The sequence below is a fragment of the Anopheles maculipalpis genome, chromosome 3RL (assembly GCF_943734695.1).
Source record: "Anopheles maculipalpis chromosome 3RL, idAnoMacuDA_375_x, whole genome shotgun sequence".
Lineage (NCBI taxonomy): Eukaryota > Metazoa > Arthropoda > Insecta > Diptera > Culicidae > Anopheles > Anopheles maculipalpis.
The window spans coordinates 24,265,559-24,275,582 of NC_064872.1; the positions used below are offsets into that span (position 1 = coordinate 24,265,559).

Genomic DNA, 10,024 nt, shown 5'->3' on the forward strand with positions numbered 1-10,024 from the left:
ATACAACAAATATACAGGAATGTACCAATCTGCTGACATCGAGTAAATCCTCCTCCCAGTATCCTATCGCCTGGTGGCGACAGTTTGTGGTGCTAGTTCGCCGGACAACCTTATGCACGATACGGAACATCACCCTCACGAGGTTCCGTCTGCTAGGCCATCTACTGTTCGGTCTCACGATCGGTAGCGTGTTTTACAACGTGGGCGATGACGGTGCCAAAGTGTTATCCAACGTGTCCTGCCTCATTCTATTCCTCATGTTCATCGTGTTCGCCAACGCAATGACGGTGGTGCTTACGTGTAAGGGATTCTCGTCCATGCGGGCAACCGTATGCTAATTGCAAATTGCTATCATTGATCCGTGCTAATATCTGCACCTTCGTTTGATTACAGTCCCACTCGAGATGGCCGTATTTGTGCGGGAACACCAGAGCAATTACTATCCCGTGTCGGCGTACTACCTGTCGAAGCTGGTTGCCGACTTTCCGCTGATGCTTGCCGGCGTAAGCTGTTTCCAGCTGATCGTGTACTACCTAACTGGGCAACCGAATGAAACGGAGCGAGTGGTGCTGTTCTGGACCATCTGCGTACTGTTTGGATGGTTAGCACAAATGTACGGCATGGTCGCGGGTAGTCTGTTCCCGCTCGACGTTAGTCCATTCGTTGTACCAGCTTCAGTCATCCCGGCGGTAATGTTTTCCGGGTTCTTCATTCGGTACAATGAACTGCTGGCCGTGTTTAAGCCACTCACGTACGTGAGTTACTTTCGGTACGGGTTTGAAGGTTTGGCACAGGCAACATATGGACTGAACCGAACGCAACTCGGCTGTAGCGAAATGTTCTGCTACTATCGCAAAACGAGCAAGGTGATGGAGATGCTGCAGATGGAACAGGACCGTTACTGGTACGACGTGGTGGGCCTGTCGGTGTGGATAGCCGTCCTTCACGTACTGCTGTACGTAAGCCTGAAAGTGAGACTAAGGCGAAACCGGTGAAGGGATTTCGAACCGGTAAAGGTACAATCACCTTACATTACCTTGAGCGAAGCAAGTTCAACACGCATAGTGACATTGAATATCTCAAGGATAGGAACAGTGCGCGTAGTTGGAGGATTTATTTAAAAAGAGAAAAAAGTCAAGACCCTGGAAGTAAAGTACTGGATTTTTGCTTATTAACCCACGTATAGTTCTGCACTGTAGTACTCTACAAACCAGTAAGACAAACCATCGGAAACCCCAGTAATTGTAGCAATATAAACTGTACACACAAAAAATCTACCCTGTTTGTGTTTTCTTTTTGTTCCTTTAAATTTATATAAATAAAACTTAATTTATCGCACTTGCGTCATTAAAGACATTAAGGAATATTACGAGACGACAGTTTATGGACCTTATTTGGCACTAAACCTCCTGCAGTTTCATTCTTGGAGCTCACATGTCTGAAGCGCTAAGTTTGCGCTTTCCATTAGCATCTAGCCGCTCGGTGCTTAATCTATTGAGCGTGTAATTTTTTGCGTTCGTGGCTGCAGGGGGACACATTTCTACTGTCGCTCTCTTAGGTAAATTTCACATACACTACCTTGTAGAGTCGATTTGCTCGCTTTTTTCTGGAGGTGTTGCCCCAAGACATGAGAGCGTACCTATGACCTCCAACAGTTGGTGAGTAGTTACCGGTGGGCGAACAGTGTTTGCTACAGTTTGTCTTGCACGGTATCTAGACAACGGGACGTTATCTAGGGGCTTGGTGTACCAAACGTGTGTCTAGTATGTGAAGCATAGAATTAATGGAAACGTATTTTCTCCAAAAAATAACCAAACTCCGTGCCATCCACAATCAAACCTTCCAAGGTCATTGTGGAAAAAATTCACTTATTTGTGTCGAAAAACGATACACCGCGAACGAGTTCCCACAGTCGTTCTGGAAGATACTGCGGAAATAAAACAAGCCCCCCATTAAGAGGCCCGGGAGTTGTACGGCGGTGGGAATATTGGTTCATTGGCAATGCCATACATGAATCACGGTGATTGGTGGATCGCGTACTACTATCCCTTCACGATCGCTTCCATTGCTGTGGCGAGCGGAGCGTCGTAGTTAGCGATAGCGGGGCAACCGCCAGAAGAAATGCGTCGCTTACTACTGGCAGAGTGTGTACCTGTACTTGCCTGCACCGAACTACCTACCGTAATACCGGTTTGATCCGAAGTCCGCAACACGATCCCGGTGACGAACGGTGCAATTTGTCTCGTCTGGGGGTGGGTTTTTTTTTTTTGTTGTGAATGTGTACGGCCGCGTGAAAAGCTTCGGCTCGGCAAGCAGGTATGTTAAATATCAACCTGCCAAGTGACGTCAAAGTTGCGACAATCGCCGCCCGTCGACGGGTATTGGCGGAAAATTTTCAATAAATTTAATAGAAAAATGAGTAGCTAGAAGGGTGCGGGTTCGCGAATCGTGGATCCCGCACACCGAAGATTAATAGTCGAGTGGATCAGTTCAGTTGAGAATCTGGTGCCGTGTAGACTGGAAGCAACAGTTACGAGTAGTGCCGTGCAGTGTACTTTGGAGGTGTAATATTTCCCTTGTTTTCTGTGTAGATCATCTTCTGCAGAAGTGTTTAGTTAGGCGAACGGTTTTACTAAATCAACTCTACCCTCGAGTGCAAAAAGTCGAAAGTATCAGTGTCTAGAATTGTGAGTAATACAAATAGGTGTGCCGCGCTAGACAAGAGTGTATGATGCGAGTTCTATCTATTTCTGAATTTTTTGCAGCATGCCACAGAGAATCATCTTCAAACACCAAAATGAACGTAGATAAGGGTAGCATCGAGATAACGATACCGCTGATGCAAGGCGGTACTAATCTACACTTCCAAAACATAACTTATCAGGTCCGCCAAGGCAAAGAGGACAAGCAGCTGCTCAAGAACATTTCGGGCACGTTCCGAACCGGAAGATTAACCGCCATCTTGGGACCTTCGGGTGCCGGCAAATCGACCTTGTTGAACGTACTCAGTGGTTTCAAGTAAGTGAAGTGATGCTCTCACGAAAGAAGCGAACTGTGTCAGGTGTGTCATTGTTGTTTGATTGTCTTCCAGAACGCAGGGCGTTAGCGGGAATATAATTGTCAACAATGAAATCATCGATCGGCAGAGATATAGGCAGCTGGTTGCGTACACCGCACAGGATGTTACCCTTTTACCTAATATAACACTGCGGGAAAATTTGCACTATGCGGCCGATTTGAAGCTTTCGCGTGAAGTTTCAAAAGCGCACAAGATCAAGATCGTGAATGATGTGATTGCGCTGCTGGGGCTGCAGAAGTGCGCCCACAATCAATCGCAACTGTTGTCTGGCGGTGAAAAAAAGCGGCTCTCCATTGGGCTGGAGCTGGTTTCGAACCCGAAGATCATGTTCTTCGATGAACCCACCAGCGGCCTTGATAGTGTTGCATCGTATCAGGTGATCTCGTACATGAAGGATCTCGCACGGCAGGGCCGGTGTGTGATTAGTGTGATCCATCAACCAAGCTCGGAGCTGTTGGAGCTGTTCGACGATATCTATGTGGTGGTGGACGGGAGGTGTATGTATCAGGGATCGTTGGATGACTTGATATCGACGTTTGCGGAGGCCGGATTTACTTGTCCGCCGTACTACAATCGAGCTGATTTTGGTAAGGATATAATGTGCTATTTATTAATGTTATGGCTTAACTAAAATTATACAATTTTTCTCATTAATCCTCAAAGTACTGAAAATAGCTTCCCAGTACGATTCAAAATCGGGCGAGGTGGAAAAGCTGATGGTAAAATCAGAAAAGTCCGTCAACGCAGCAATGAATCTAGGTAAGGCGCCTAAATGTAGGCAATCATACTTACATATGTACGCGCGTGAATCCAATTTGAAATGTTCGTTAAATTCAAATCATTTTCGTTGGCAGGCATACAGGAGGAGTATGACTCTACCGAGTTTCTAGTGGAAGGACGTGGTCCTCAATATCCGATTAGCTGGTGGGATCAGTTCACCACCCTTACCCGACGCACCACATTAGGAACGGTACGAAACCCGTTGCTGATGGGATTACGATTTTTCGGGCACATTTTGTTCGGACTAACGATAGGATTCGTGTTTTACAACATTGGAAACGATGCTTCGAAGGTGCTATCGAATGTTTCCCTTCTGATCGCCTTCCTGATGTTCATCACGTTCGCTAATGCCATGACGGTTATTTTGACATGTAAGTGATGCTTTCAATAATGCTGACTAACCGGATTTTACTAAGGGCGTATTCATATTCTAGTCCCACTAGAGATGGCTGTCTTTGTGCGGGAACACAAAAGCAACTACTATTCCATCTCAGCGTACTACTTCTCCAAGCTGGTAGCAGACTTCCCCTGGATGCTGTCTGGAGTGACAGCTTTCCAGCTGATCATGTACTACCTAAGCGGTCAACTGAACGAAACAGATCGGACCATAATGTTTTGGGGTATCTGTGCCCTGTTTGGATGGCTTTCGCAAGTGTACGGACTCATCGCTGGCTGTCTGTTCCCGATCGAGATCAGTCCATTCATTGTACCTGCCTCAATCATTCCTGCTCTTCTATTCTCCGGGTTCTTTATACGATATAACGAGCTGCTAGATTTCTTTAAGCCTCTCACTCTAGTTAGCTATTTCCGGTACGGATTCGAAGGACTAGTTCAAGCAACGTACGGCCACAATCGAACAGAGCTTGGTTGTGAGGAGATCTTCTGCTACTATCGCAAAACGAGCAAAATTCTCGAAGCACTTCACATGGAACCGAACCGCTACTGGACGGATGTACTCGGGCTAGGCATCTGGATTCTGTTCCTGCACATCGTTCTGTATCTAAGCTTGCGGCTACGGCTACGATGGAACCGTTGACGGTCTGATGAGCCTTATTTGCAAAGTAAATCCCACGAGAATCGCCTAGAACCTGAGTGACTTTGTAGGCGCCTGCTGATTATAAGATCCAGCGCACCTTCTTCCCAATGCAGGTGTGACACGTAACAGGAATGTTTCATCATTAGTTGTGCCATAACACAACGACGAACGTATTTGCACAACTGCAAAGTGATATTTCATCGCAGTTCTGGGCGAACGGTAGCAGGTATGAATGAATAATTTGTAGAATATTAACCATGTCAACATGTGGAACGCGGTTGGAATATAATGTGGCATCTTATCTTCCGATTGGGTGGGGATAAAAATCATGTGAGAGTTGCGTCAACTTTATGATGCGAACCTTATCCAGAGCTTAAGATGGCGGTAGATCTATGAAGAATGAAATCTTGTACGAATAATTTGTACTTCACTAAGAAATAAACAGAATGAGATAAGAGCAAATAATGACTTTTTATCAACAACAGCTTATTGGATCGAGTTAACACTCCCCTGGAATCAACAGTGCAAACGGAGTGATCTTCTTGCTTTTTTTTGCGTCGTTGCGTCTGAATACTTCTCTTTCCCAAGTTGAAATAACATTAAAGATCCGATTGCTCGGGCTGAAGCTCGTTCAATTAACTCACCTCTCCAAGCGGTCCATCGAAAGTGATTATGATGCTGCTCTTAAGCTTAAGCGGTTTTGGAATGGTGCAAAAATGTGTATGTGTATCTGTCTTGATGTAGCAACAATAGCATCATCTAGCGCCACCAACTGCTCGGCTTGAAGAGCAATCCGTCGCTTGACCTCTAGTCGATGGCTATCGGGCAGTGAAGAAGCCGCGTTCATTGGCAAACCGTACACGGTTGAAGTTCGGTTCGATATCGATTGGCCAACATTATCGGGGACTCGGGCCGGTTTAAGAGCAACCGAAAAGGGCAAGAGGGTAAACGATTGTGCATCGCCGCAGACTCCATGTGGTCAAACAGATGGGGTTTGCTAAAGCCTTAAGGCACTAGAGATTTCTTCAATACTATCTGGGGCACCTTTTTGCCGACATCTTCAACAACAACAGCAAAACAAAAAACCTACAAATCACGAGCAATGCACATTCGACAGGCGAAATCCGGTTGCAGGATGAATTATTCTCGAGATCGTGCACGATCGGCAAGAAGAAATCATTAAACGTACACCGCGAGCCACGACTTTATTTGCACCTGTTACCACCCTTTCCTGGAGCTGTTCGGTGATCCTGGATCTCTCTCATTGATGCTTCAATTGTTTAGCATGGCCAAGAAAACGTGATCGTTTCTCCGAACAATTATAGACCTTGTCCCTTGGACGAGTTTGTCCAACCTGGTGGGGATGACGTCCTGCTCATCCCACGACTCGTCGGTGACGGCGTCGATAAATCATTCATCCAACAAGAACACGTGTCCGCTGTGACGGGAACGGGAGACTCTGGATGCACTTGAAACTGACTTTGGATCCTTCAGGAAACGAAGTAACGGCTACGGGGAACTTCACGCAGCTAAGCCTAACCTTATTAAGGTGAGTGAATAAATTGCGCATCTCTCTTTTATTGTTACACCGATTAATCTTGAAATCGTACACAATTAGTGCGATTTGGCAGTCGGAATAATAATTACGGCAATCAAAAAATTGCATAACCACCTTGACCGATTCGCTTTAAGTAGCTTCAAACTATTAGGAACATTATCGCGGATGACGAGCGAGAGAGAGAGACATAATGGGGGAGATGATCAAATGGGGATTTTTGGTGTAGATTATGGTTAATCTGTGGGAAGATATGGATATAGATTTTTATGCAATTGAAAGTGAATCATTTGATCATGAGTTTGCAGAACTTGAATGTCTTTATTTTAGCAGGAGCAAGTCTCAATGATTAACCATCGCTTCTATACGTCTACCGTAAGACAATGGTACAGACAACGCAAACTAAAACACAGTTTCACTTTTCCAGCGATGAGTAATGCATAAGGCTTTACAGTAGGCTTTTAGTCACCTTCGCTTCCATAGCTTCTGCAAATTGAACAAGCACACTGTTGTGTAAATTGATAACTCATCAGAGCAGACTAAGCAGCTGGTCGGGCCACCGCCCTCCGTAAATGCGTTTTACGCTTCTCGTCTGCTTCGTGTGGTTCCTACTGTGAAAGCTTGTTATCTTCCGAACAAAAGAAAAAACGAAACAAACTCAGCAAAGAAACCCCAAAGCTTAGTTATTTTCAAACTTACAGCAAACTATTTAAAAAATGTCACGAAGCAGGGAACATTAAAGCTAACGAAGCGTAACGACCACGCTCGAATCTACAAAACTAGAATCGGTCAGTAGGTTTGGTATGTTGCACAATCGGATAGCTAAACGATACAGGGGTTCAGAGTTCATTAACATCGTCGTAACACGAATAGAACTTAGTTAAAAAATGGGCATCTTGGGGACTGTAAGACGTATTGACATTTTTTTGGGTTATTTTTGTACGTAGTTGAATTCAAGTGCTCAGTTCTAGTTGAAGCCTTGATTGGAGCCCAAGTTTGGATTTGTACCTGTGTCCGAGAACACTTCCAGTTCTCCAGGAGTGATGTTGCTGTACATATTTATTTTATTGGATGCTGTTTTATATTAAATCTTATTTTCCGTTTTTCTCTCTTTTTCCTTATTTTGTTCATGGTGTTTCGTCTTTTTTAGACATGTCTTCATATATTTTGTTATCCCTTTCTTCATTTGTTCCTTTTTATTTGTGGTGTTCTATTTTGTAAGCTTGTTTTTCTTGCCTTTTTCTTTACGACTAAACTTTATCAATATTTGAACATTTATTTACAATTGATTATTACGGTTCAGCGCCGTATTGTCATCAATATTTGAATATCTATTTCTAAATTACTGTATGTATTTCTCTCAAACGTCACAAATTTTATGCAATTGTCATCATCAATAACAGGACACTTGGTATAAGAGTACATTTTTTATACAGATAGGGCCTATTTTTTACTAAGATATACAAACTGGCCCACAGAAAATAGACACTTTTGACTGTATGAAGTTGTATTGTTTATACATTTGATGTCTACATGTCCTATTAGGTACGTTAATATAACTTTAAGGTTTTGAGACTTGTAGCGGATTAGCTTAATATATTTGTAAGCCTTTAGTCTTGTCATATAACTTGGGTTATAAGGCCAATGTGTTTGATTCTCATAAATATTAAAATGCTTATTTTTCTACAAAACGTTATGTACTCCACATCAATTTTTACAACATGGAATATTTAAACGAATAACCCCCAACACGGAACTCAATAGATTATCAAGCCTTTCATATCTGTCAGCACATCATTAAGACAGTGCGTTTGCAGCATTTTCCAACCATCTGCCAACATCTTCCACGCGATGATCATCTGCAAAATGGCTACCAATGGCGAATGGGCTAACCCCGGAATGGCAAACGGTCGCTACGGTTGTTAGCTGATGCAGTGGGCTATTAGAACATAAAACAACCGCAACGCCCTTGCCGTTTTTCAAACGCCATCTCCACCGATGCCAATAGCCGCGCCACGTATGCAATGACCTTGACCGGGTGTGTGACGAGCAGATGCGAACGATTTCCATCACCAATCGATCTGTTGAGGCACGCGCGAGCGAGCCAGTGTCGATCAATTGGTGAAGGTTTTAATAGTGCGCACCCTCGGTCTGTTGGATCATGAAAAAGCCAGTTAGAGGTTGATTTGCAGTCGACACTCCTGTTGCAGCTAACACACAAAGCGATTAAAAATGGGGCGCAGGCTTGGAGGGTTGGGGGGTTCACAAAACGGTACAGCATGCCAAATGTGTCAACTGATCGTACCGCATTGACAAATGGGCATACTTTACAGGTGTAGTTCGGATGGAATAGGATGCCCCGAGGCCGAGAAAGTCGTTCGCTTTCGTTTCGCGCCGCTATATAGAATGCTGCCTCATACGGCTTAGTTTGGTTTTTCACTCAGCCGAAAGGTGCTAATCGAAGGCTGTTTGTGGTTTGAGAATTCTGACGTTTCCTTGCTTTTTCGCTTTGCTACTCTAGTGGCCTTATAAATGCCTAGAAATTAGCGATGGACGATTACATCGGAATGCCACAACGGGAATTATCTTTATCGACTTCTAAGGATGACAGCAGGCAAGCAGCAGGAATATGACAGCGAGATTATATTCAACTAGTCGGAAGGGAAATGTTTAGAACTCCAAGCCATACCTTTCCCGGCGTTCAGTTCCATCGGGGTTGCTTGAAGGTGAGCACGGGTAGTTGCTTTTTTATGATCAACTGATATTTAATCAGAGTCTTTGTGTCCTCAAGCCAGATGCTCCCCAGTTCAGGAAATGTCAAACTTTCAATAAGTATATGCCCTTTAGTGAAGTCATCGTTTAACGACAGTTTTGGATGTTTGAGAGTCATATTTGGCTTCCGAGGGGCATACATTGTCTTCAGAATCAAGCTGCTGCTAATGACAGCGAGCAAGTTCATGTTGCTAATTTTTTGTCCTTGAGCTAAACATTGTATTGATGTGGATGGAACAAAAACTGGCAGCTTCAAAACAATGAAAGGACTGTACAAAAATGTTTAGAAACAAGAAACAATTAGAATAATTTTTGCATTCTTTATCACAAGAGAAAAAATAAGAAAATTTTGAATTTAATATTTGTCCTATTACGTTTCGTCTTTTACAGTACAATGCTGGACGTAAGTATAAGATTGTGTTTTTAAATTGTGTCAATCAACTAGTGAAACGAGTTGTGGTTGTGAGTATTGGTGTGAGATAAAAAAGTCAGAATAATTACCGGTTGGTAGTTTTATGTGAGACATCATTTAATACATTTTAATGAACATCGAAATGGAAAGATCATATGTATAGACGGACGGAATAGAATAAGACCATCAGTATATCTGTTTTAAATACCCATCATTTCCGATCTTCTGTTTGATAAAATAACACCAAACTAAGAAAGATAAAATGTCATTGCTGTATTGAACTTTAAATATTCACTATATAAGAAATTATTATCGTAAAGAAAATAATTTGAAAGGTTTCAAAATTGATACAATAAATAAAAATTTGTTGTTGACGCAACAACCTTACTT

The 10,024-nt window shown here is 43.3% G+C and overlaps 2 protein-coding genes across 3 annotated transcripts in view; both read left to right on the forward strand.

The window, feature by feature from the left end:
• The window catches only part of LOC126564395 (ATP-binding cassette sub-family G member 1-like), a 440,656-nt gene extending 439,659 nt beyond the window's left edge, over window positions 1–997 (forward strand). For both annotated transcript variants that reach the window (XM_050221428.1, XM_050221427.1), the window contains 2 exons: window positions 1–300; window positions 394–997. In XM_050221428.1, the coding sequence (XP_050077385.1) occupies window positions 1–300; window positions 394–995 (902 nt within the window). In that variant the 3' untranslated portion in view covers window positions 996–997. The remainder of the gene's footprint in view (window positions 301–393) is intronic.
• A 1,788-nt stretch (window positions 998–2,785) lies between these two features.
• Window positions 2,786–4,933, forward strand: LOC126564799 (ATP-binding cassette sub-family G member 4-like). The gene is made up of 5 exons (XM_050221911.1): window positions 2,786–3,018; window positions 3,092–3,666; window positions 3,743–3,838; window positions 3,934–4,230; window positions 4,294–4,933. Exons 1-5 carry the CDS (start codon window positions 2,798–2,800, stop codon window positions 4,893–4,895), a joined length of 1,791 nt encoding a protein of 596 aa, XP_050077868.1. The 5' UTR covers window positions 2,786–2,797; the 3' UTR covers window positions 4,896–4,933.
• Window positions 4,934–10,024: the final 5,091 nt, after the last annotated feature.

What these genes read in the sequence shown, in the direction of transcription:
- LOC126564799 (XM_050221911.1), top strand. Translation starts at nt 2,798, where the DNA reads ATGAACGTAGATAAGGGTAGCATCGAGATAACGATACCGCTGATGCAA. An exon ending in AACGTACTCAGTGGTTTCAA is followed by an intron (nt 3,019 to 3,091) that starts GTAAGTGAAGTG and finishes ATTGTCTTCCAG; the next exon opens with AACGCAGGGCGTTAGCGGGA. An exon ending in CATGACGGTTATTTTGACAT is followed by an intron (nt 4,231 to 4,293) that starts GTAAGTGATGCT and finishes TTCATATTCTAG; the next exon opens with TCCCACTAGAGATGGCTGTC.